At 36.5% G+C, this 27670-nt stretch overlaps 1 protein-coding gene across 2 annotated transcripts; it reads left to right on the forward strand.

The window, feature by feature from the left end:
* The first annotated feature begins 720 nt into the window (after positions 1-720).
* LOC120152850 (exocyst complex component SEC5A-like) lies at positions 721-20785 on the forward strand. 2 transcript variants are annotated; one of them, XM_039164965.1, is made up of 21 exons: positions 721-1175; positions 1266-1417; positions 1679-1770; positions 2038-2232; positions 2394-2521; positions 2632-2790; positions 3243-3347; positions 5010-5084; positions 6150-6278; positions 6384-6569; positions 6818-6946; positions 8329-8452; positions 8524-8734; positions 11032-11147; positions 11231-11465; positions 11761-11854; positions 12103-12180; positions 12284-12340; positions 18786-18935; positions 19948-20160; positions 20377-20785. In XM_039164965.1, exons 1-21 carry the CDS (start codon positions 777-779, stop codon positions 20596-20598), a joined length of 3249 nt encoding a protein of 1082 aa, XP_039020896.1. In that variant the 5' UTR covers positions 721-776; the 3' UTR covers positions 20599-20785. The 2 variants fall into 2 exon arrangements, with proteins under 2 accessions (XP_039020896.1, XP_039020897.1); XM_039164966.1 differs by lacking the exons at positions 6150-6278; positions 6384-6569 and having other exon boundaries at positions 724-1175.
* Positions 20786-27670: the final 6885 nt, after the last annotated feature.

A 27670-nucleotide genomic window follows, 5' to 3' on the forward strand; every position in this document is an offset into this window, starting at 1 on the left:
CATACTTACGAAAGTATCGACACTTTCAATATATCCAGTATCGTTTTACCGGTTTTATCATTTTGATACCGGTTTTATCATATTTTTACCTGTTATATCGTTGTGGATCGATATATTTTTTTAAAGTATCGACACATTATAGGCGCTAAAACTGCTTCTCTTTTAAATTCACAAAGTGTCGATCCTTATATAAAGTATCGACACTTTCAATATATCCGGTAACGTTTTACCGGTTTTATCATTTTGATACCGGTTTTATCATATTTTTACCTGGTATATCATTTTGGATCGATACATTTTTTAAAAGTATCGACACTTTATAAGATTTAAAACTGATTCTCTTTTAAATTCACGAAGTGTCGATCCTTATATTAAAGTACCGACACTTTAAATGTATCCGGTAGCGCTTTACCGGTTTTATCATTTCAATACCAGTTTTGTCATAGTTTTACCTGTTATATCGTTTTGGATCGACACATTTTTAATTTGGATCGACACGAACTGACAAGTTAAGTTTGCCGGTTGCACAATTTTTTAATATTTCTTCATGACTTAGACCTACTACATTATTATTAGTCAACATTTCCGATAACGCTAAACCAAATTTATTAAATATCTTTTAATATATTTGATAACACTGTATATTAACCCGCCCTTGTTCAGACAATCCCCATTTTCTTCCAGTTTCTTAAAATTCCAAAAAAAAAAAAAAAATTCCATTCATCGTATAATCGATCGGATCTAAGCCAACAAGCCGCTCATAAATCGCGCCAAAAATGTCAAGCGACAACGACGACGAAGATGAGCTCCTTCAAAGAGCACTGAAGGAGCAATCCCAACGGGATCTGAATTATCAGAAACCGTCTTCTTCAAATTCGCGTAAACCGGTGGCGAACTTCGTTCAACCGCCGAAACCCGTTGGCTACAAGGACCAGAAGGGTTTGGCTTCGTCGGGGCCGAAGAAGCCTACGGGGACGAAGGGGACGAAGATGTCAATGGATGAAGACGAGGATTCAGAAGTGGAGATGCTGAGCATTTCGAGTGGGGATGAGGACGAGGGAAAAGATCCAAAGGGAGGATCCAGAGGGAGACCTGGTGGGAGGTCAATGAAAGACGACGATGGAATATGGGATGGAGAAGAGCCTGATACATGGAAACGTGTCGATGAAGCTGAGGTACTTTTTTTTTCTTCTTCTTCAATGGATTTTTAAAACTCGAAGTAGCTATTGGATATGATTAGTGAAGCAATAGTTCTTCTTTGACAGCTTGCTCGTAGGGTTCGCGAGATGAGAGAGTCGAGAACAGCTCCGGTGGCACAGAAGTTTGAGCGTAAAGCAACCGCACCAGTGGGGAGAGTGCTTAACACTCTGCAATCGTTCCCTCGTGGCGTGGAGTGTGTTGATCCACTCGGACTCGGGTAAATTTTTTCAGCAAGTTCGTATTGCTTGTTTGATATTCATTTTTTTATTTAGTTTAGAGGAATTCGCTCTAATTCAGTGTATGTTATGTCTCATTAAGTAAAAACCGAAGAAAAGTTAGTTCAATTATTAATTATTGTACTAATGTGATTACATGAATTGTTGCCTGGTCTTTTTTTAGCCTTAATTGGAGTCTGTGGATCCTCGATTTCATCTGCTATAAGTTTTTCTGCTATCTCTGTGTTTTGTATGATTGGCAGGATAGTAGACAACAAGACCTTAAGGCTGATCAATGATCATTCATCTGAAAGTACTCGCGTTGAGAAAGATCATATCGACAGTAACCTCCGTGGTATATATTTTTTTTCCTGGCTTCTATATGTTTTATGCCGGTTATACTTTGCAATATACTTTAAGAATAGCATCGCTCTCACAAACTGTGTATCTGCAATCTAAAATATATAGGTGTTTTAGATGGGTATCACTTGTCTGAATTCCTCAATAGGCTGCTTTTTCTCCCTTGAATATTTTAATTTAATACCTAAAACTCTCGTGTCAGTAATTTTCAGTAAATAAAATGCCAGTGAATTATGTAATTTGTTTTGATGAAACTTTGCAGAGAAGTTGATGTATTATTCTGAAAATTTTGATGCAAAGTTGTTTCTGTCCCGGATACACCAAGATACACCTGCAGCAGACTTGGAGGCTGGAGCTCTTGCTCTTAAAACAGATCTCCAAGGGCGGACTCTGCAGAGGAAACAATTGGTCAAAGACAATTTTGACTGCTTTGTTTCATGCAAAACAACAATTGATGGTAAAGCACCTCGCTTCACTTGATTCTGGTACTATTTTAACTATGGAAGTGCAATTTTTTGATGGGATAAAACTAATTTCTTCGCATACTCTTTGCCATATAAGTTCATAGAATTTTAGCTGTTTGCAAACAGTGCTAATTTGGAGATGGTAATTGCATAGATATCGAGTCAAAATTGAAGCGAATCGAGGAAGACCCTGAAGGTTCAGGGACAGCTCACTTGTACAAATGTATGCAAGGAGTATGTTCACAGGCAGAAAGGGCCTTTGAGCCTCTATTTGAGAGACAGGTTGGTTAACTGCACGTGTTGGTTTGCTTTCAAATTCATTTATGATCGTGCTACTCGAACAACAATGGGATATGATTTTTATTTTATTTTACTTTTTTGATTTGATGTAGGCTCAAGCTGAGAAGATCAGGTCTGTCCAAGGGATGCTTCAGAGGTTCAGGACACTCTTTAATTTACCTAGTACAATTCGTGGGAGCATTAGTAAGGGTGAATATGATTTGGCTGTTAGAGAATACAAGAAGGCAAAATCAATTGCTCTCCCCTCCCATGTAAGCAGAATGCTTGGAATTGTTATGTAGAAGATAGAAATGTGTGAACATGGTTGGTTTGGTATTTGGTTGTAGTGCAAGTAGTGAACAAATTATTTGATGTTTGAGCATGATATTAGTTAAAATTCTAGTCATAAATCCATTGCATCTATAAACTAATTTGTTATACATTATTTATTATATGCATTGATTCCCTGATGACTGACATCAGGTGTTGGACCCTTTCTTTTTTATTTTTTTAATGCATGTTTCGCATGATTTTGGTGGTCTTATTCTCAGTTCAGGATTGTTTTGTGCTCGAGTTTGTATAGCTAGAGGCCTTTCAAGAGCTATGCTTGTTAAGACATTATGTATTGGTTGAAGAATACCATATCTATAATCTATAATATAATTTAACATGGATTGCTCTTTCTGCATAAGAAGACGAACTTAACATTATTCATTATTGTCAGGTAAAAATACTAAAAAGAGTTCTTGAAGAGGTTGAAAGAGTTATGCAAGAATTCAAAGGCATGCTTTACAAGTCCATGGAAGATCCAAAAATAGACCTAACAAGCGTAAGCATTTGACAAGCCCTTTTCAATATTTTGTCACTTTTTACTTGTGAGGAAATGTACAATTGATGTTGATTTGAGACCTAGATTGTCCATGGATATTTGTTGAATTTCAATGGTCGTGATATTAAGATATTATTGCTCTATCTTAATCTGGAGGTTGGGGTGAGTGTTAGATTCAAATATGTATCGGGATATTTTTTTTTTGATAAGAATTTCAGGCCTCGTTAAAAACCCCCTTCTTGATTAATGGAGCTTATAGAACTCCTTAATCAGCGGAAGGAGGAAAAGAGTGCCTTAGGATTTTATTGAACCATAAATTTACATAAGATACAACCATTATACACCCCACCAACCATAAAACAACATAACTATAAATATAGAATCAACCAATTCCTTCTTTAGCTATGTAAGCCATAGGTGTAGAACTCAGGTACTTTAAAAAATTACATTTTCGGGCAACATAGCAATTGTTTGATGCTTACTGAACAACGAGATGCAAGCTTTTTTCCCAATAATCAATTTTATAATGTTAAAATCAATTTTAACAAAATTATCTTGGTTAGTTGGGTAAGCTTTGAGTTGGGATGTAGATAAAGAGAACATACTAGTATTCTACAAACCAAAGGCCTACTATTGAGAAGTCAATGAAATTGATATGATCCCGGTTGTGTGTTCCAAGTCATATATGTTGTTGCCTGATCGTGATTCTAGTAAGAAATCATCTTTGCCTCCCTTGAACTGAATTCCCTTTGTATCAGCCTTGTTGAACTTCAATGATGTGATCAAACCAAAGAGAAAGTTGGGGATGGTTAGGATCACATCAGAAATGATTTCCATAAATTACCCATGTTGGAATGCTCCTCTTTTCATTTGAGTTGTAATGTTCCATGATCTATCTGCCCTTCCTGTAGTCTTAGAAGTAGTAGATGCATGAAGCAAATCATTGTTGCATTCAAGCCTGAGATTGAACAAATAGGTCAAATTGTTTTAATCCAAATATGTTTGATAGATGTGTTATGTATTTATCTTATATGGTTGATTGTAATCACATTATCTTTATTATAGTAACATAGTAAAAAAGAAAATTAAAAAAAAAATCAATTGACCTTGGACTAAATTATGGCTAAGATCTTGAGCTAGTTTTAATTAATTTATGGTGGTAGCTTGACTAGTTAAGATGGCATACATACAGTTTGTAAGGACGGGATAGGACAGATGTTAATGTTCTATTCTTTGCTTCCTATCTCATATCAGTTGTAATTGCTCTCATTTAAAAGACAATACTGACAAGTTATGGTCTTCTTTCTTCTTTTCATCTCATAAGGTAAAGAAGCTCTGTCAAGTGTGATTTGTATCATCAAAATGTTGTTTTATTGATCTTATGTGCATTTTAAGCTTAGGAAAAATTAGGTTTTGGGAATTTAGTTTTTTAGGCTTTTGATTATGTCTAGAAATAATGATTTAGGTTGATGTGCTGTGACATGTTCCACAAAATCCAAGATATACTGAATAAATAATGTGTTTGGATTAACCTTTGTTGTACTGTCGGATCATCAAATAGATCCATTAAAGCTGATCTAGTTGTTTTGAGGAACATAGAACTTAATGCATGAAGAGATTGAACAATTTCTGCTAGCCTGATAAGTATTTTCTCTCATGTAGCTTGAGAATACAGTAAGGTGGTTGTTGGAGCTTGAACCTGAGTCAGATCCAGTGTGGCATTATTTAAATGTACAGGTTAGTGAAGCGTGAACTCTTCAATACTGTCAAAATGCTCTATATAACTTTTTTCCTTTTCTTTTTTTGATAAAATTTTGAGGTCTCATTAAAAACTCACTTCGTATTCGTCCACATACTAAGAAGTATGTTAACGAACATTGGAAGGAAGAAAAGAATACCTTATAGTTTATTGAATAGAACATCCAATACATATGAAAACACGGAATACCCTCATACGGGGATATACACCATTACAAAAAAAGAATAACCTAAAACTCTCGCATCCTCAACCACAAAACCCCAGAGAAAATCACCCTAATTCTAAGTTACATCTCGAGGAAAAGGAAAAAAACAACGCAAAAGGACATAACAGAAAAGAAAATCAACAGCTGCAACCATTATAACTAAATCAACCGCTGGGCATTTTTCTCACATGTTGATTGTTTCGTTGTCCAGTAAAGTTAAATAAAATGGCTATAATTCTCATTTCCATTCCCAAACCTAAACACAAGTGCACTTAAATCAAAGATGCTAGTGATAGAGGCCTTTCTCCAAAATTTTGGGGAAAAAAAACTTATTTAAGTGATGATTTAGAACGAAAAGTTCTTTGTTATTTGGGTTGTATGAGCTTCTAACACAATAACCTCATGCTCCAAACCCTCATATAAATATGGTCTCATACTGTGATGTGAAAGTTGATAATTTGAGTCTTGTATTTTGAGAATTTGGCAATTTAGGTTTTGGATTTTTTCTCTAGTGTTTGTCTTAAAATTATCTGGTTCTACATCAGTAAGCTTGTGAATAGCTGATTTGAGTTTTAGCAGATATAGTATCAACTTGAATTTGATGATAGTAGAGTACAAGAAGCTCTTGAGTGCTGCTAATCAAATCAGTTTTTGAATCAAAATGCTAGCTCTAGACTAGAGTGCTTTTAAACAAATATTTTTGAGTTGAATTGCTATTCAAGTAAATTGAAATTGATAATATGTTATATTTCAAGAAGTGTGCTACCAACTTGACTTGCTTAAAATAACCTAATCCGGAGGTCAAGTATCTGAAATGTTCAGGTTTTTTATATGATAGAATCATAGAATTCGAGGTTTGCTTGAGAAGTGTACTTCAGACCATGAAGTACGCATGGAAACATTGCATAATGAGTTACGTGAAAGAGCCATCTCAGATGTAAAGTGGCTCCAAATTCAACAGAACTCTGTAAGTGCTACTAGCTAGAACGGTGATCTGATAATTGTATGAGGAAAAGGTCTTGGTTCTCTGCCTAACTACGAGATTTTTTCTATATATATTTCTACTACTCAGTCAGATGCCGACTACACTTTGGGGAACGTTGAACTGCCTATAGAATTGCAATCGTTGGCCTTGACTGGTGAAGAAGTTGATGTTCTTAGAGGAAAATATATCAAAAGACTAACCGCTGTACTTGTACAGCATATACCAGCTTTCTGGAAAGTTGCACTTTCTGTTTTTAGTGGGAAATTCGCAAAGGTGCTCTGAACATTGTCTAAATCATTTTTTGTTTTGCAAGATTTGATGATATCATGCACCATACATTACATACATGTTTCTTCTCATTTAGTTGTTAGTTTGAGAGCACATCTTTTGTTTTTATATGCTTCAACTTATTTTCAATGGTCATATATTCATTTTTATAAGCTCTTTTTACTTAAATGCAAGTTTCCAATATAATAATGTGATTCGCTGAAATGAATATTTATTCTGGTTTTGTCTTTCAGTCTTCTCAGGTTTCTGATTCCTTAGGAAGTAAAAGTGAGGAAAAACTTGGAGATGTGAGATACTCAGGTCATTCTCTTGATGAAGTTGCAGGAATGCTGCGCGTTACAATATCTGCATATGAAGTCAAGGTGAGTATGCATTCCTTGGAACTTTCTATTATTTTTTTTGATAAGAATTGAAGGCCTCATTAAAAACCTCCTTAATTAATGGAGCTTGAAAGAAAGCTCCTTAATCATTGGAAGGAGGAAAAGAGTGCCTTAGAATTTCATTCCACAACTTAAGTACATAATATAGAACCAGGACAATACCCCTATCTAAAGCAAAAACCCATACAGTGCCCTTAAACAACGAAAAACAACAACACTAACTTAAACATAACCTCCTAAGCTAGGTCCCCATCAACTAATGGTGAGTCCTGATTACCAAACTAGCGAAAATATTACAAAGTAAGAGCCTATACAACCCGAAGAAAAGACGGAAAACATAGAACAACAGGCCTTCTACACTCAACCAATCCCCTGCTTAGCTAGCCTGTCAGCCTCCAAATTACAACTCCTAGGAATCCATTTAAGAACACAACCCTTATCATAAATTGCAGCCCCAATTTCCTCCATCAGGTCACTGAAAAAGACGGGTAGATTGCAGTTTTAAAATCCAATCCACTGCATATTTGCAATCACTCTCTATAATTAGCCTTCCCTTTTTAGCCCAATCAGACGAATAGAAAAAGTCAATTCCTTCCTTAATAGCTTTCAGTTCAGCCAAAGTAGAAAGACCAGGCCCTACTGCAGTAGAGAAAGAGGCCAGGGAACAGCTGTTAGAATCTCTCAAAATACCTCCAATTCCACCTTGCATCCCATCTCCATTAACTGCCCCATCCACGTTAAGTTTAAACGCACCCGTTGGAGGAGGAGTCCATCCAATAATCTTCTTTGGAGTAGAAGGACGATGAAAATTATCAGCCCGCGAAGGATCCCCTACAAGTATGTCAATCTGAATCTGAACAGTAGGGTGTTTAGCTAAATACCATTTAGCCAACCTGAATCTAATTATAAAGTACAGAACCGAGCTGTCCAGTTTCCCATTTTCAAACACGACCAGATTCCTTGCCTTCCAAACTGACCAGAAAACAACAGCCGGGATGAACTTCCAAATAGTAGAATTCTGCCTTAGGTACGGCCACGAACAGAGAAGGGAAGATGGATCTTGCGGCAGAACTTCCAAATCAGAGAGGAACTTTCTAATATCTTTCTTGATTTATATGTTGACTACATTCTTTGAACAGAAATATGTGTGTGTGTTTTTTATTTTTTTGCTTCTGAACAATATTTTTTCCCTTCACAAACAAAAATTTGTTAAATGGTTTAAGATCTGAGTAAGAAATCCTCAAAATATTATATCTCTAACAAATCAAACTGCAATGTTTATAGTCCAATCAACGTGCTTTTCTCACAGGTAGTGGTTATAGTTAACTCTTGTATTGTTCTTACTGGAATTGCTGTTGATATAGGTCCTCAATGCATTCCGTGATCTTGAAGAATCTAATCTTCAGTCGTACATGAGTGACTCCATAAAGGAAATTTCTAAAGCATGCCTTGCTTTTGAAGCAAAAGAAGCTGCTCCTCCTATAGTTGGTATTCCAACTGCCTCTGAAACTGCCTTTGACTTTTAACTGTTCTGATTGCTTCCTTTTTTCATCTGACAGTCATGGCGCTCAGAACACTTCAAGCAGAGGTTACAAAGATTTACATACTAAAACTTTGTTCTTGGATGCGAGCAACGACAGAGGAGATAACTAAAGAAGAAACTTGGGTCCCAGTATCTGTACTTGAAAGGAACAAATCTCCGTACACCATCTCTTATTTACCTTTGGCTTTTCGTTCAGTTATGACCTTGGCAGTAGATCAGATCAATATGTAAGTATTTAACGCTTATGATGTTGAAAATCAGAGAGGCATAATTAGTAACAATGTTATGTTTGTACAGTAAATACTCCCTTTGTTCCACTTAAGTTGTCCCTTATTGTCTTTTTTAGTTAAACTTTTTAAACTTTGACCATAATTATTTTAAATAATAAAATTTTATAAATTCTAAATTTAAAAACTAATTGATTGAAGGTTTTTAACATATATATATATATATATATATTTCCACATTTTTATCAATAATAAATTTTAAATAATAAGAATTCAAAGTTGAATTTTTTTGACGAAAATTTATCAATGAGGGACAATTTTAGGGGGATAGAGGGAGTATGTATGTGTATATATATAAAGTTGTTTGTAAGTGGTGTTGAGACTCTTAGTTTAGGTTGTCCATGATCTAATTGGATAGGAGTAACTTCAAGTAGCTTTTTGTTTGAGGTCTCTGAAATGGTTGATCAAAGTGTAAGGTAGGCTTTAATATAGCTGACTAAAGATGAGTAGATGATTAGGAAAAGGCCAATACTGCTGTGTTTATCCTGCCTATGCCACCAAAACAGAGATTTTTCCACATTTTAAACACTGCCTTACAAGTTGCATCTTCAATTGGTGGTTTATCATGAGCTAAGCTGTTGGTGATCCGCATGGGCTTGGTTTAATGAGAAGCTTGCTCTAGATAGATTCAATCATGACCTGGATGTTTTGTTTGTGAACCGGTTTGTTAGTTGGCTAGACACAGACAGAGACTAGCTGATCTTGATAGTTCACGAGGACATTTATGATTTGGGCTTGTAGATATCTTCATGTTTAAAATGTTCTAAAATTTTGTAGTTAATTTATTTAGGATTTCTTACCTTCAAATATTAAAATTTTGAAGGGTCAGGCGACTGAAATAAGCTAAATAATCCTGATTTTCAATATTTAGAATGATCTGAGGACCTTTTATCTAATAAGTTACTGGCTAGTTCCTACCTCCATAACTTGAGCTCAGCTCAACTTGATGTGGTATGATGCATTGTTTATTTTTTTTTAATATCAGAAGGAATTTGAATAGCCTTAAAGCTATTCTCTTGGCCTGTTCGTGGTCATATCAAATTTAGAAGGCTTTTGTTACTGATATGCATGGTATAAAACCAGAAGTTCCTCTGTATGAGTCTTCCTGATTCAAGGTAGTAGTGCAAATTTGAATGGGTTTTATATTATCATAGCATATTTTTTAACATGAGAATTTTGCTAGTTAGTCAGATTATTAAAAAAAATTGAACAAACTCAAATAGTCTTAGGTGTCCTTCGTATGCTTGTTGCCATGCAGAAGGCATGGTCTGTGATCTGCCATGATATATGGTCAGAACATCGGTAGGAGTTTCTGATTCATGGTAGTAGTGCAATTTTGAGAACTTCTAACTTTATTGTTCAATAATTGTTTAAAATAGAGAAGAGAATGCATTGTCTTTACTTTTCCCATTGAAAATAACTACTTAGGTTAGGCCTTATATAAACAGTTTTACAAAAGGTATTGTAATACCCCAAATTTTGGTTAGTGACTAAAATGTATGTTTTGAAAGTTTTGTGTCCAAAGTATTAATTTTGAAAATGGTCGAAAATTTTAAGGGTTTTTATGTAAGGAATGTCTAGATGTTTAATGTGATATCTTTAACTCGTATTTCATGACGTATACGGGTTATGGGTGTTACATTTATTGCTTCTCAGATTTAATTCCTTCTAAGTTAATAGATACTTCCAGACTTTTATGATATGATTATTGATTATCATCCGGGAAAGGAAAATGTAGTAGCTGATGCACTTAGCTGAATAAAGTGAAACAAAATTTGTACTTTGTCCACAACTTTCAAAACTTACATTTTAGCCACTAACCAAAATTTGGGGTATTACAAATATAAAACTCTAACATAGAGTCGTATTAGAAGTTAATCTAACTAATGTTCTATCTATTCTCTTAATTATATAAGATGTGGAGTAAAAATAAATAAAATAAAACTCTAGTAATTAAATTACAAACAAACTCTGATTTATTCAGTTACAATCTACAGCAATCGTGTATTTTGATATTTTTATTTTTTAATATTATCTAACTGGGAAAAGGCTTTTTGTCGTTAGCGTCCTGATAGCTATTTGTGGTATTATTCAGTGTCAAGCATATTATATATATAATTGAGGAAGTATACATTTTTGGTTTTTCTTGGTGGCTTTTTTTAGCATTATATGCTACAGAAGATTATGCTCCTTTTTTTTTAATGCTGTTTCATATGAGTTTCCCTTCTTTATGCAAGGATGATCCAGTCTCTGAGGATTGAAGCGACAAAGTTCGAAGATATGTTTGCACAACTTCAAGAAATCCAAGAATCGGTTAAGATTGCATTTCTGAATTGTTTCCTTGATTTTGCTGGTATGATCAATGACAATCTTATTTTGCCTACAAGAATTTTGAATTGCTGCTAGTTTGTCATCCATTATGTGCGTGTTGATTAGGCCATCTAGAGCATATTGGAATTGAGCTTGCCCAAAATAAATCAAAGAAAGAAAGTCTGCACTTGCAAAATGGGTTTTCTCATGAATCAGAGGAGGAATTATCATCTGATCTCCCAGGAAGTATTGTTGATCCACATCAACGGTTGTTAATAGTTTTAAGCAATATAGGATACTGCAAAGATGAGCTTTCTTCAGAGTTGTACAACAAATACAAATGCATTTGGCTGCAACCCAGGTATGGTGGGATTTATTCACAACTAATACCTGAGGATCAATGATACTAAAAATTATTATTGCTGGATATTTGTAGTCATTCTTTCTTACAGTATCAGGATGAGACCTAATGCTTGCATAGTATTCAGTTATCTATTCAGATTATACCCCTCTCCTTTGTAGAAGGCATCACCTGGCCCACCTAGCTAACCCATGTTAACTTGAGTTTTTCAGTTGCTCGATCCCCAATTTAAATGTCGACATAAAACATGTCTATATGCATTATTTGCTAATGCAATGGTTTATAAATGCTGTAGGGATAAAGACGAAGGGAAAACGGACATGAAAGAGTTAGTAGTGTCTTTTTTGGGACTTGAAGAGAAGGTCCTTGAGCAGTATACTTTTGCTAAGGTATGACAAGATTGTCAGACATTGTTGATTTATTTATTTCTTCATAAAGAGAACAAGGACACAAACACACATATAATGGGGAAATTTAGTAGCTTGTGAGCCTTTTGATGGACTTCAAGTATTATCAATCGATTGGAAAGCCAGCTATATGAACTTTTTTATTGATGTAACACTTTCCCATCATTGACATTGTTGGTGTCTCGTTATTTCTTTATTTTCTTATGTTCTAATTTTTCCACCCGCATCAGGCAAATTTGATTAGGACAGCTGCCACAAACTATTTGTTAGATTCTGGTGTTCAGTGGGGATCAGCACCTGCAGTAAAAGTAAGAATTTGTAATTTCATAATTGATTATTTATTAATTTCTCTGGTCAGCTTAGCAAGCATTGATATATCCTCGTGGTAACACGGGTTGCACCTATCTTCAGGGTGTGAGAGATGCGGCTGTTGAGTTATTACATACTCTGGTAGCTGTACATGCCGAGGTAATTACCACTATATAATGTGTGGCTGTATGAACTTTAATTTTTTTTTTGGAGTGTATTTTTTTTTTGATAGAATAAGGCCTCATTAAAACCCCCCTTCTTATCCTCCATGTTACAAACATAACATGAAGGACATTGGAAGGAGGGAAAGAGTGCCTCTAACTTTTATTAATAGGAACAATAATACACCTCCACATCTCAACAACTTACACAACAAAACAACCATAATTCTGAAAGCATAAAACACCCTAATACACTTTTAATAGTAACAACCAAGACAACACCTTAACAGTTACACAACTAAAATCAGCCTATGCCAGCTTTAGCTAATTCACCAGCTTCCCAATTAGTTGCTCTCGAGATGTGCCTTGTGATAATACCCTTCCTCTCCACAGTAGAAGCTATATCCGTTACCAAGGATTGGAACAAAGTAGAACTAAGGATCGGATTATTAATCCACTTCAGAGCATTAGAAGAGTCTGATTACAAAATAATCCTCTGTTTTGAAAAGAAATCAGTTTCAACTTCCTCAATAGAATCAACCCTCTATTAATAGCCAAAAGCACCGCGAGTAAAGGAGGACCTCCCCCAACCTTCTCTGAAAATGACCCAAGCACCAACTCGCTGCCATCCCTAATCAAGCCACCTATACCACCCTTATCCCAATCTTTAACCATTGCACCATCAACGTTTATTTTTAAAAACCCTTCCGGAGGAGGACTCCACCTGGAAGAAGGAAGATTCTTCTTATGCGAATTGCCAAGTTGATCTGCAAGTTTTAAATCACCCATCAAAGAATCGAAATGAAAGTGAACATCCTTAACTGATGTTTCAAACCAAGAAACAGTTCTGAAACGTGTAATGAAGAACAACAACACTGGATCAACCTTCCCATTCTGAAAAATCACCTCATTCCTACATTTCCAAACAGACCACAATACTGCTCTTGGAATAAACTTCCATATGTGAGATCGTGGCACTAGATCATCCCAGGCCATGAAGAAATCCATCAACGAACCAGGAACCACAAAGAAAACATTCCATAATTTTAAAAACTTAGCCCTCAAGACCCATACCACTTCGCAGTGAAGAAACAAATGAGCGACCGACTCATTATACTTCCTGCACATAGGGCAGACAGAGTCTTCAACCCCAGTTACTCCTCTCTTCAGCAGTTCCTCTTTCACCGCAACTCTATGATGAGCAAGTTGCCAAACGAAAGATTCCACACGTGGTGGAGCTACTCCTTTCCAAACATATCTTTCCCAATTGCTTTCTAATTCAACATTACCCTCTCTATCAAAATAAGCATTCACACATGATTTTGCTGTAAAACAGCCCTCTCCATTTCCCAACCAAATCCAACAATCTTCCTCAACTAGGGACATAGAAGAGTTGTTCAACAGAGAAATAATTTGCAGCCACTGTTCAACCTCCCAATCTATCAAATTCCTTCTCGTTTGAATATCCCAAACCCAACCCGCATCAGAATGCAATCTGAATTCTGCAACCTTACCCTCTTTATTATTCGAGAGAGCAAATAACCTTGGAAACCTATCTTTAAGAGGAACCGAACCCAACCAAACATCATGCCAAAACTTAACTGTTTCTCCATTTCCTTCTCTAACACACAAATTTCTTCTAAAACAGTCCCCAAATGCATCACATGAAAAGAAATTCTTAACAACTCCTCTCCAAATCCAAGAAGTACGAGCTGTCCAAGAATTCCGAATCATCAAAGAATTAGGATCCAAATTGTAGACACAGCACAGAACAGATTTCCACCAAGAGTTTTTCTCTGCAGCAAATTTCCACACCCATTTCCCCAAAAGAGCCCTGTTTAATAACAACAGATTCGGGATCCCTAAACCCCCCAACTTCTTAGGCTTACACACCAAATCCCACTTAATCCAATGAATGTTCTTTTTCTCTGATGCTCCCCCCATAAAAACGATGCCATGATAGAGTTTAATTTGTTGAGAACGCTACTAGGGATCCGAAAAATAGAAAGGTAGTATATTGGAAGAGAGCACAACACGGATTTGACCAAGACAGCCCTTCCAGCCAGAGATAAAGACTTGGCCTTCCAACCAGCCAAACTCTTATAAAATTTTTGAACGACCGGTTCCCACATGGAAAAGGAATTCCTCTTGGCCCCCAATGGAAGACCTAAATACTCCGATGGAAAAACTCCCTTTACACACCCTATTTCCTTTGCCCATGAAACTAACTCCTCTCCTACGTTAATTCCAAAAATTCTACTCTTGGACAAATTCAACTTCAAACCCACCAGCAGTTCATAAATTAGAAGCACCCTCCTAATATTCACCAAATCATGACTAGAAGCCTTACTAAAAATTATTAAGTCATCCGCGAATTGCAAATGAGATAACATGAAAGAACGATCATTAGAGCCTAATTCAAAACCCGAGAAAAGCCCCTTGTTCACTGCTTTCACCAACATTAAATGTAGCAATTCCCCTCCCAAATTAAACAACAAAGGGGATAACGAGCAGCCCTGCCTTAGACCTCTAGTAATGTTGATTTTCTCCGTAGGAGTGCCATTTACCAAGACTGAAATGGAAGCTGTTGAAACACATTTATACATCCAAGAACTCCATCTAGCTCCAAATCCCATTTTACTCATTATTTTCAACAAGATCTTCCAATCAACCGAATCAAAAGCTCTTTTGAAGTCCACCTTAAAAACAACTCCCTTCAATCCTTTTTTCCTCCAACAATCGATGCCTTCATTTGCTATAAACGCACAATCTAAAATATGTCTCCCCGGAATAAATGCGAATTGTGATGGACTAATAACATCATTAATACACAAGCTTAACCTTCTAGCTAGAACTTTTGAAAGAATTTTGTAGAAACCCCCAACAAGACTAATAGGCCTAAAGTCTTCAAGCCCCTCCGGATTGTCCCTCTTTGGAATAAGAGAGAGGAAAGAGTGGTTTGTTTCCATGTCCCATTCCTTACCCTCATAAAATTCCTTAAAAAACAGCAGCAAAACTTCCTTCAGATTTGGCCAAAACTTCTTAAAAAAGCCTAAATTCAGTCCATTAGGACCAGGTGCTTTGTTACTATCCGAATTAGCGATTACACCCCAAATTTCCTCTTCAGAGAAAGGCTTCTCGAGGGCCATACTCTGCTGTTCCGAAAGCTTTAAAAAATCCAAGTCCAGTTCTTCAACTTCCAATGTATTGTCCTGGTTTAACAACCCCTTGAAAAAGTGCACCACCGAATCTTTAATTAGTTTTGGATCTGAAATGTCTTCATTATCAACTTTGATGGATTTGATGTTATTTCTCCTCCCTCTACCTCTTGCACACTGATGGAAAAATCTGGTGTTTTTATCCCCATTCAAATTCCACTTCAATCTTGACTTTTGAAACCAAATCAGTTCATCTTTTTTATACAAGTCCCACAGCTCTTTCTTTGCTACCACTAGGTTCTTCATAGACACCATGGAGAGACCTTGTTGCAAATTAAGTTCCATCACCTGAATTTCTTTTTCCAACCTATTTATTTTCCCAGGAATCTCAAGATAGCCCTTCCCAGACCATTTCTTCACTGCTCCCTGCACTCCTTTTAGTACACTAGAGATTGGTTGCCTATTCTCCACATCACAAAGCTTGACAAGTTCTCCTTCCATCATCTTACAAAACCCATCCTCTTCCAAGACATAATTAAACAATTTGAACGGTTTAGGGCCCCAATTCCAGCCCTTATTTTCCAGCAAGATGCTGTTATGGTCAGAAACAGACCTTTCTAGGAGTCTTTGAGAGATCATAGGAAACAAAGATAAAAATCTTTGGTTCACTAGGAATCGATCTAGTCGCTCATAAGTTGGGATATCTCTATTGTTGCACCATGTAAATCTGCCTCCAACCATAGGCAAATCCAGAAGATTAGCTTTGCTCACAAAATCTTTGAAAGCAAACATTGTAGCTAAGTTAACTGCACCTCCGATCTTCTCTTCCTGTGACATTACCACATTGAAATCTCCTCCGAGACACATTGGACAGTCTATATTCTCTAAGAATGATGACAGCTCCCCAAAAAACGCCTCCTTTTCTGAATCAACACTAGGACCATACACATTTATGAACCAACATGCTCCTTGTGCCTCATCAATAATACCCTTAACTGCTACATATCTCCTATGGATGACCTCCTCTATAACCTTACACTCTACCTCATTCCACAAAGTAATCAAACCTCCAACAGAACCTTCAGATGCTGAAATTACCGATGCTGTCAACAAATTACCTCCCATTTTCCTCACAACCAACGGGGTCAACACTTCCTTTTTCGATTCCTGAATGAAAAAAATTAAAGGCTTTATCTTATCAACAATCCTCCTTACAGCTCTAGCCTTTATCCTCCTACCCAAACCTCTAACATTCCAAGTCAGTAAATTCCAACTAATCATCTATATCCTATCAAAACCTTGTAAACCATCACCCCTTAATTTCCCCCATGTACTCCTGTCTCCTTAATCAATGGAATTGCTCTGTTCATAAAAGCTTTTTCCCCCCTCTAAATGTGACCCCCAACAATTTACTAACATTCCAGCTCTCTAATGCCTCTGTCCCCTCCTCCTCATTGCTATATACATAATCCGAACTTGTACCTAAACAACTCCTAGTTCCCCTCGACCTAGATCTTGAATAAACATGTTTGTATATGCCCCTTCTCAATTTACTCCCATATACAGTCCCCGAATTCCTTTTGGAGGTCAGGGAAACAGATCCCACTTGCACAGAAGTTTGACCTTGCACAACATTATTTTCTGTTATTTCGAAACAGTCACCCTTGCTTAGTCTCTCCTCCTCTTGCTCCAGCCCACTCCTGAAATTTAAAACCGGGCCCCTAATAGGCCCATTTTCGCAGTCAACTATATCATGCTCTCTAAGGACACCTCCCAAACTTTTCTCATTTTCTCTCCCTTCATTAACTTATTCTGACTTTTCCCGCTGTGTAGAGACATCACCTACTTCTGTCACTTCTTTGCACAAGTCAAATGTATTTTCCCTTCCTATGGTTAAATTCAAACCTCCCTCGGTAGTTGTGTTTTTGCCATGTTGAGAACTTCTAACCCCATACTCAATCCTATTTTTGGTTACTGACAACTCCTGAACTGCCTCCTGCTCTTCTTGCCGAATCTGCACGTCTTAATTGCTCCACTCCGAAGAGCTTTCCTCCCATGGATTCTCTGTAGCTTCTTCTATCTCCATATCTGATAATTTTGGGAAAAATTCCTCAGCACCATCAACTTTAATTTTAATCATGAATTTTCTCCCATATGTAGTGATGATGGTTTGTTTTGGAATGTCAAAAGGACTCTCAACCCTTAGTAGCAGCTGCGCCACTCTGCAATCCACTCTATGCGCAGTTTGATCTTGGATTTTTACAACCTTACCCCATCTGGATGCTAAGCTAGTAAAGAACGGGACCGACCAACAATTTAATGGGACACCAATTATTGAAATCGCACAATAAGCTAATGGGATACCCCCCTCCTCTACCACCGGCTCCAATATATCAAACCAGAACGTTAGAGCTTCCCATTTTTCTTCCATTGCAATTCTTCTCTCATCCACCGACTGAAACACCACCAGACACGCATTCTTCGCACATCCCCACCTTATCACCTTAACTTTGAAGCCCTCATTTCGTAAGGCTTTCTGCACAAATTCTACTTCAAAAATCTCTTTGCAAATGCCAGTAAGTGAAGATCTCAACCATAATCTCTCTTCCATCGGAATAAAGACATCCAAAGATTTCTTCTCTTCCTTTGTATTCTTTTGACTGTTTACTTGATGACCTTCTGGAACTTTTTTCACCCCAACCACAATGTCTCTATAAGTTCTTCCATCATTGAACTTGTTCATTCGTTCCATTTTCTCATTCACTTGCGCTGAAGAAGCCATTCGACTGCCCTTCCACTCTCCTTTTTCTACCCTTTTGAAGCCCTCCTCAGTATTCCCTTCACGATTCTTCATCCCAGCTAACTTGTCATATTTAGCTACTGAAACAGAAATTATCTCCCCATCGATCCTGACATTGTTCATTTTCTCCACCGCATTGCACAGATCCTTCTTGCTAGCAAAATGGACAAATGCAAACGTACAATCCTTGTATTTTGGTCTGTTGTTGATAAAAGGAATAAACACCCTAATAACTTTTCCATGATAACTAAAAAGTTCCCCTATGTTCTTCTGTTCACTCTTCTACTAAGATAATCAACGAACGCAGACCAAGTACCCCCTCCATGAACCTCTCCTTCTTTGCCTTCGGAATATCTGCTCTCTCGCTCTCTCGCCATCAGTTATCAGAATTCGTAAAATATCAGAATCCTTTTGGAGTGTATTTATATGTTGTTTGTGGGTTTTACCACTAAATAATTTGTTTGCTTGATTAATTCGTCATCCAGGTATTTGCTGGTGCTAAGCCACTCTTGGACAAGACACTTGGCATTCTTGTGGAAGACCTAATTGATACTTTAATCAGTCTTTTCCATGAGAACGAAAGTAAAGAACTCAGTTCACTTGATACAAATGGTTTCTGCCAGCTCATGCTCGAGGTATATATGTCCTTTTTCTTTAGTATTGTAATGTTCTTGATTCTGACAATTGATTAATGCTTCCCTTTTGTGTGCTACAATATGATTTAATACTTACTACTGTCTGCAATCACGATGGGAATTGAAACTCGTTCAAATTACTAATATCTGTGCTTTGTGATTTTAACATCCTTTGATAGAACTTGGAACCGGTTATTTAGGGGTGCTTATCGAGCGAGTCGATCACGAGTTGGGCAGTGCACGACTCGTGCTCGTTAAAAAATTTTGTTGCTCGACTTGACACGTTGCTCGTTAATGACATTAAAATTTTGCTCAACTCGTGCTCGTTAAAAGAACTTATTGCTCAATTCAATTTGTTGCTCGTTAAGCGCTCAAGATTTTTGGATAGGATAATTAGGGTTTAATTTTTGAGTGTAGTAAATTAATAATTTAAAATTTTCTTATTGTTTATTAGAAAATTAATAGATTAGTAAATTAGTAGTAATTATTAATTAGTAATTTAGCATCTTTCTTATTTTCTATTAGTAAATAAGTAAATATTATTTAGGCTTTCTTTTTGAATGAAATGTTTTTAAAGGTAATTATTAAAAAACTATAAAAAAAATTAACCAACCACTCGCGAATTTATCGAGTCGAGTTGGACCTTGCTCGACTTAACTCTTTAAGATCTCAATTCAAGCTTGAGTTTGAGTCGAATCAACCGGAATCGAACATTGACCAAATTTCGATCGAGTCGAGTTCGAGCAAATCACGAGATGCTCAACTCATTAAGCACCCCAACGGTTGTTAATGGTTTGTAAATACCTGGGTTCTGTTCTTTCCATACATCAATATGTAGTCCTTTTTGGCAAATGCTCATATTCCACTGTATATTTCCTTTTCCCTTTTCCTTACCCAAGTTTGAAATGAATTGTTTGAGGGAAGTGATGTATCCATTTGTGCTTACATGTATTCCCGATTACCTTATTAATCCGATCATAGGGTTGATTTTTGTGAGATGTGTCTTTGGCAGCTTGAATATTTCGAGACCATTTTAAATCCGTTTTTCACCAGTGATGCTAGGGAGTCTATGAAGGTTTTACAAGGCATGCTGTTGGAGAAAGCCGCTGAAACCCTATCTGAGGTTGAAAATCCAGGGCACAATCGGCGGCCAACTCGGGGAAGTGAAGATGCTGTTCCAGATGAGAGGCAGCAAGGGGCATCTGTTTCTCCAGATGACCTGATTGTAAGATTCTTGTGCTTCTACGATTTCTCCCTATATTAGTCTTTTAAGGGGACATGTTGTTCATTCATTTGCTTCTATAAAATCATTCTTTACCGGAATGAATTTGAACTGGAGTTTCAGGCCTATGTAGTATTCCATGTTATCATAGCTTTGATCTTTTGTGTTTCGGTTCCTTTAAATGAACACCATCGTAACACGTTGTTGGTTCTCCCCCAGGCTCTTGCACAGCAATATAGCTCCGAGTTGCTGCAAGCAGAGCTGGAGAGGACTCGCATCAATACAGCGTGTTTCATGGAGTCTCTTCCAATGGAACCCGCCCCCGAGTTGGTTAAAACTGCATATGCCTCTTTTAGAGGTCCGACAGAACCTCCGAACAAAAGTTACAGGGGCTCACAAACAACAGGATCCCCAAGTTTCACTCAGCGTAGGCGCAGATAATTTGCCACCTGGTAGTCGCATTCGTCTAAAATGTTAAAAAAAAATCAGTTTCATTTGCATTGTGTTTCACTTGATGATACATATGATATTGGAAGACATGCGTTTTCTTTTGTTGTAAGCCATCATGGGTCATGAACTTCGATTGCCTTACTAGGTGAGTTAAATTGTTACCTTGTATAATTTTCCATGTATTATTTTGGACGGGCAGACGGATAATTCTTTTGGAACTCAAAACTTTCATATTTTTTTAGTCGTTAGGAATATGGTTATAAGAAAGTGTGAAATATTCATAAGTTTTAATGTAAGAATTTCAGTTATATTTATGTAAATTGTGATTTGTTGATATCGTGTCATATAAATTTTAACAGGTTCGAATTAGTTTGTGAAGATATTGAAATGTAAAGTTTGATATTCAAATATGTGGGTGATTTTACGAAGGAACATTATTCGGGTAATTTCCCATTTATACAATTGGAAGCCGCCTTAGCTGAACGCGAGGCAATTGTTTCTTGGTTGTTTGCACCCTCTATTCCTGATGTTTTTCGAGTTTTGCGTTAATCTTAATGGATTTTTTACTTTATCACCTGTTTAATTCTTCATTTTCTTGTACCCATGTTTGGCATATATTTGGATATGGTTTCAAGGATCTGATCTAAAAAAAACAAAATAGTAAAATTTGTAATTAATACTATTGTTTTAATCATTCAAAGATATAATACTCAACATACTTAATGCAAAAATAAGTGTTTGAATTATATCAAAATTTATTTTTTGGTGTCTAAATAATTTTTCGTTAAAAATAGGTGTCTAATGATTTTTTCACTTTTAGGTGATTTCTGTTAAAAAAATTGTTAAATGATATATACAACAACAACAACAAAACCTTATTCCCATATGCAATGGGGTAAGGGGGAGGTAGGGTAGTAGGCTGCTCCCAAACGTCAGGTTGAGAACAGCTTTCGTAGAAGACCTCCGGTAGTCAGAAAAATTAAAAATAAAGATAAAAATCTAATGCATGTATAAATAAATAAATTAATAAATACATAGTTGAACAGTCATCATATGCAGTTTTCATACGTGCGTCTGTAATGAGAAGTAATCCCTGCAAATAAATCCCTGTATAAAAATCACTGCATATAGACAGTAACGTAATTCCCGGCTAAATTTAGAAAGAGAAAACATGAAGAGAATGATACACAGAAGTCATTGATAACAAGTTATGAGAAGTAATAAAGTCAAATGAGTTAAAACCTAAACTAAAGCAACACTACTCCGCTACCGTAATTCTAATCCTTCATAAATTCCAATGACAAAAACAAATAAAAAGTAAAGTCATGGAAATTACTACAGAGGCATTAAAAAGAAGACAGAGATGCTACACCCTATGACTATGACCTACAACCACTCGGCTAACCTGGTCTTAAGTCTCCATAATTTCCTATCAGAGGTCATGTCCTCGGTAAGGGCTAAATCCTTCAAATTTGATCTCAAGCACTCTAACCACTTCCTCCTTGGCCGTCCTCTCCTTCTGGCACCCTCGACTGTAATCGACTCTACCCTCATGACCTCATCTGACGGTTATCGCCTAAGGACATGCCCAAACCACCGTAGTCTTCCCTCCTTCAATTTTTCGGATACAGTCACCACCCCCAAGGATATCCTAATTGTAGAGTTTGGTGTCATGTCCCACAGAGTCCTACCACATGTCCATCGAAGCATTCTCATATGTCACTTAAAGATTTTTATAACAATAGGCACCTAAAACTGTAACAAAGAAAACGTTAAGACACTTATTTTTAACAAAAATTATTTAGGTATCAAAAGTCATCTTTGAGTATAGTTTGGACACTTATTTTTATATTAAGCCTACTCAAAAATAAATTAATTATAGAAATATTTACTGAAAAAATAAATCCTTAAACTATACCCTTTTGTTTACTTTAGTACCTAATGTACTTTTTTGTCCAAAGTAGATGTTTAATATTTTCGATATTATTTTTTTTAGAGGTATGGTACATTATTATTCTTAAAAGATCTATTATTTTACATGTATTGTATTTATATTTTTTAAAATATTTAAAATAAAAAATTTAAATATATATATATATTAAAAATCTCATTTTTCCTCAAATTTTGGAAAAAAATTCAAAATTCAAAATATTCTAATTTTAAACTTTTTTTATCTACGCCGGTTATCGTCTTTTGCCATCGTCAACATCAATGGATAGTCATCCAAATGTTGTTATCCATTAAATGATTGACATTCGTCTTTGTTGTTGCTATAATCCTTTTAATCCCTAAATCCCTAAACTTAAATCTCTATAATCACCAATGTTTGCTTCAAATGTGGTGTCTCCACCTCGCCCCACACACGTAATTAGCTGGGAAAACACCATGCCTCACAATGGAAATATTCAACACAATGGAAATGGTGGCGACAAATATGATGGCTGACAAGGATGATGATAAGGGAGTCAAGTTAGGGTTAGTGATTTTTTAGAAAGGATTTTTAGGAATTTAGTTTTTTTTAACTTAGAGAAATTAGATTTTTTAAAAAATATATATAATTTTTATTTTTTATTTTTTAAATAATATAAATGTGCTATGCGTTAGATAATAGAATTTTAACAATTGTTATGACATAGACAATTAAAAGAGTAACGAAAAATGTAATGCCCCAAAACTCAAGTTAAGAGTTTCGGGCAAACACGAGGACTTTGGATAAACCCATTAGCTTATAGGGAGCCTTAGTCCAAGTTTTAGTGAAGTGAGCCTTGGGTTGCGCCCAATTGAAGTTAAAAAAGAGTTGTTTTTAAGTAGAGACCAAAGTTGGAAGGGCCAAGGAAGCAACTATACCAATTTTAGTTTAAAGGTTGAATTTCCATTAAGGATTGATGATATCACGTCTGAAACCCCATTCATATATCATTTTTATCATCCTTTTCTCTTCTTCTTATTTTTAAACCCTCTTTACCTCCCTGGTGTTTCAAGTAAAGGCCTTATCAAAAAAATTTCAGGTAAGAACCTTAATCTCCTTTTCCAATCTTTCATTCAAGCTCTCAGTGATAAGTTTTGGCTAAGGTGACCATAAGTGGGCTTTAGTGAGGGTTTAGGGATTCTTCATAAATCAACTTGTTTTTTGGTGGATTTAAGTCTTAGAAAGTGTTTTTAACCCCTTCTTAACATCTAAATAAAGCTAGTAACTCAGGTGTTTAATTCTTGTCTAGTGAGAGAAGTTGGAGAAAGCTTTAAGAATAAAGAAAAAGTTTACTCTTGGTTGAACCTTGGTCATTACCAGTAGTTAGGAGTCCGTGTAACACATTTATAACTCATCTCTACCACCTATAGATCACTAAGTATACTTTGCTAGTTTGCATGAGTTATAAAGCATAAAAGCATGTTCATGGTAGATTTCAGCATTTGGTGTTTTTTAGCATGTTTATTGTCCTATCATGACCCCTCATATCATACATAAGACTTAAATAATGTTTTAGAACCTTAATAGGACTCTTGGGAGAAATGATGTGTCATTTTTGTGCATAAACATGGCATTTCTGTGTTTCAGTATCGATAATAGAAGAACAATACTGATATTATTCATCAGACAACTTAAAAACAAGGGTTTTTAGGTTGGGAGTATCAATACTCATTTTTTAGGTATCAATACTGTTATTTGGGTATCGATACTCAAGGGTGGAGTATCGATACCATGTTCAAGTCACAAATTCTAGTAGCCTATTTTGGCATCGGTATCGATAGTGAGTAAAATTTCAAAGTATCGAAGTAAATTTTAGTATCACTACTCAGAATAATATCGATACCCTAGTTCAGAAGTATTGATACTCTGGCTAAGAGTATCGACACTACTCATTCTTCTCAAATTCCAATAGCCATTTTCAGTATCAGTACCAAGGGTGAGTATCGATACTCAAAGATTAATATCGATATTGAATGGCACAATATCAATACTAGTGTGTTGTTTTGAATAAGGAACCTAATCGATTATAGGGTTACAGATGAGAGGACTAATAATATCCGAACACCATCAAATAAAACTACAAGTGAGAACAATAATAAACACAATTAAAATTAGAAAGGATGATAGCCAGGGTAATATAAAAGTAGCCTTTGTTTAATGCTCAGGAAACATCAAGGACACCCAAGTTACTTTAGAAATTGACGATCATCTTGTTGTTATAAATATTAGGATATAATTCATCTAGTTCCAAGGCACTTCAATTGTTGGCTGTGCGTAGATGCCCCAAGGCTCAGAAGAGTTAGCTAGTTGGGTATACGTTTCCGATGCAGTTTCACATCTCACCCCAGACACCCAAGGGTATCTTTGGTAGGCTAGAGGGGTGTGTGTCCTAAGATGTTGAACCCTCCAACTATACCATGATGCCTACCTCAACTTTGTATTAACATCCTTATGTGTTAGTACTTATGACACTAGCACACTCATGTAGTGAATGCACATAGTATAGTACAATAATTAGTGTGACACTGAGCTCATAAACTCAACGTTCGAAATGTGTTTCCGTGCACAGGTTCTTAGGTTACCGTTCGAGGAACTTTATCGTCACCCATGATCTAGACCCACTAAGACTTCAGAGTTTGTGTTGGTTTATATTTTATAATGAATATACTATTCATAGACCTTCATGTATTAAGTCGTAACTTTATTTTGGGTTTAAACGTCCTAATGTTAGTTGGGATGTATTTGGGAGCTCCCATTGTAAACTTTAACTCCTTTATTATTTCTTATCTTAAATGCATGATATCTCAGATATGGTTATCCAATAAGATTCAATGTCGATTTACATATATTTTAAAGAAAAGTTTTGGGTTAGACACTTTAGTGGTCATGTGTGACACTTTAATCCTTCTATCTTCAGGTTGGATTAGATTAAAGTGTTACATTAGTAGTATCAGAGCGTTAGGTTCAGTCGTTTCTAAGACCTGTGGGTTAGAGTCAGTCTGTGTCTATGTATGTACATACCTTTATAGTGTCAAGAGTACTTTAGTTTATGAAATGATGATAATAACCTTATTTTCTTTCTAAATTCTAGAAAAACCTATGACAGACACTAAACTCGTAGTTAAGAGGGTAGAGGTGAGAGCCATGCCTTCTTAGTAACCGATACCAATGATGAGTTTATCCCGAATACTGACCAGTTTAAGACCTCGGGGGATGTAGGGTCAATGAGGTGTCCTTCTTCTGAGACTTGACCTTGGCTCTTAGGCAAATAGTTCAGGCCACACCTAGGGCATTAACTATACCACCTCCCCCATCAGTACCTCCAACCGAGCCTACCGTTGTGTCTCAAGAGTACCTAGTAGAGAGGCTCTGTACATACAAGACATCAATTTATATGGTTTTGGGGATGATAACCCCATAAAAGAAGATCAGTGGCTCTTGGAGACCTTTCATACACTTCGCCAGTTACATCTTATCCCCTGAGGGTAAGCTGGAGTGTATCACTGCCTTGCCCTAGGGTGATACTATAAATTGGTAGGAGACGATAAAGATGGCACTAGAGCTAGAGAGACCGTCTTGGGAGTATTTTCTATTCTTGTTTCACCATAAGTATATTGGGGAGGCTCACACGGATTACTTGAGAGACTGATTTCTAGATTTGGTTTAGGGGGACTGGACAGTGACAGAGTATGAAAAGGAGTTCCACAAACTAATTAGATATGCTATGTAGGTAGTTTCGACTAAGGATAACCACTTCTGGAGATTCATAAAGGGCCTACATCTTGATATCCTCTCGCACCTCACAACTGACCCTCCCAAGGTCTTCATCAAACTGTCCTTCCAAGTAATGGTGGTCGAAAGGATTATGAGTTGGAGGGCCAAATAGACTAGTGAGATCATGGAAAAGACAAGGAAAGCCATCGGGCCAGTGAGATCATCACAAACTTTGGCCAAGAGGGTCAGGGACAGTCAGAGTTCATGGAGACCCCCAACAGGATAGTCGAGGAGGTTCGATCAAAACTCAGATCGTGGAGGTAGGTTTGATTCTCATAGGAGACCCCTAGTGTTAGCCTATGCGGCAAGTGCCAGTGATTTGATTAGAGTCTTCATTGATTCAGGTTAAGCTCAATGTAGGAGCTAGGAAGCACCCAGGGTAATGCCAACAGGGATCAAATGGTTGTTTTAGTTGTGGCCCTTGCATGATTTTATCTGAGGTTGTCTAAGGACCCAAGGAGAAGCTTCAACATCAAATCAAAATTTCTTCTAGGTAGCACAATAGAAACATATTAGTGGAAGGTGCAAAACTGAGGGTAGCCTCCAGATAGTGTATGGTGAGAGCCTGTAGGGAGTACGATGTGACAGAAGTGATATTAGGTCTCTTTATAGTATTTTCCATTAAAGTTATCACATTGATAGATATTCGTTCCACATACTCCTACTTTTATCATGATCTAGTTTGAGAGATATACTAGTAGACTACTAGTATCGATCTATCTAGGTCTAGACGTACTAGTAGATTAAAGGTCGGATCTTCTTAGTAGACTAATGGAATTGCCATTTCAAGAATTTGATATGATCTTGGATATGTATTGGTTGTATGAACATTAAACGAGTTTAAAGTGTAAGGCCATACAACTGAAGCTCAAGAAGGTTGATGGTACCAAGTTAGTGATGACTAATGAGAAGTCAGGGTATTAAAGGATTGTCTCAATCGTGAAGGATCAGAGGTTAATCTATCGGGGTTGTATGACCTTCTTGGCTCATTTAGTATATGCTAGAGTCTAAGTTCTAATAATTAAGGATATTTGCGCCATTTGAGATTTCTTAGACGTGTTTTTAAAAGAGATAATAGGGTTACCACAAAATCGAGAGTTAGAGTTTGACATTGAGGTGTTACCAGGTTCTTCCCTGATGTCTATTTCTCCCTATCGTATGGCATCAATAGAGCTAAAAGCTTAAATCCAAGAGTTACTAGAGAAAGACTTCATCAGTCTAAGTATATATCCGTGGGGAGCGCCAGTTTTCATTGTTAAGAAGAATAATAGGTCGATGAGGTTGTGCATTGGCTATTAGTAGTTAAATAAGGTGACCATC

The sequence above is a fragment of the Hibiscus syriacus genome, unplaced genomic scaffold (assembly GCF_006381635.1).
Source record: "Hibiscus syriacus cultivar Baekdansim isolate YM2019G1 unplaced genomic scaffold, ASM638163v2 tig00111095_pilon, whole genome shotgun sequence".
Classification (NCBI taxonomy): Eukaryota; Viridiplantae; Streptophyta; class Magnoliopsida; order Malvales; family Malvaceae; genus Hibiscus; species Hibiscus syriacus.

Coding starts and splice junctions, on each gene's coding strand:
- LOC120152850 (XM_039164965.1), top strand. CDS start 777: ATGTCAAGCGACAACGACGACGAAGATGAGCTCCTTCAAAGAGCACTG. Junction 5,085..6,149: donor GGCATTATTTAAATGTACAG/GTTAGTGAAGCG, acceptor TTTATATGATAG/AATCATAGAATTCGAGGTTT. Junction 8,735..11,031: donor GCAGTAGATCAGATCAATAT/GTAAGTATTTAA, acceptor TCTTTATGCAAG/GATGATCCAGTCTCTGAGGA.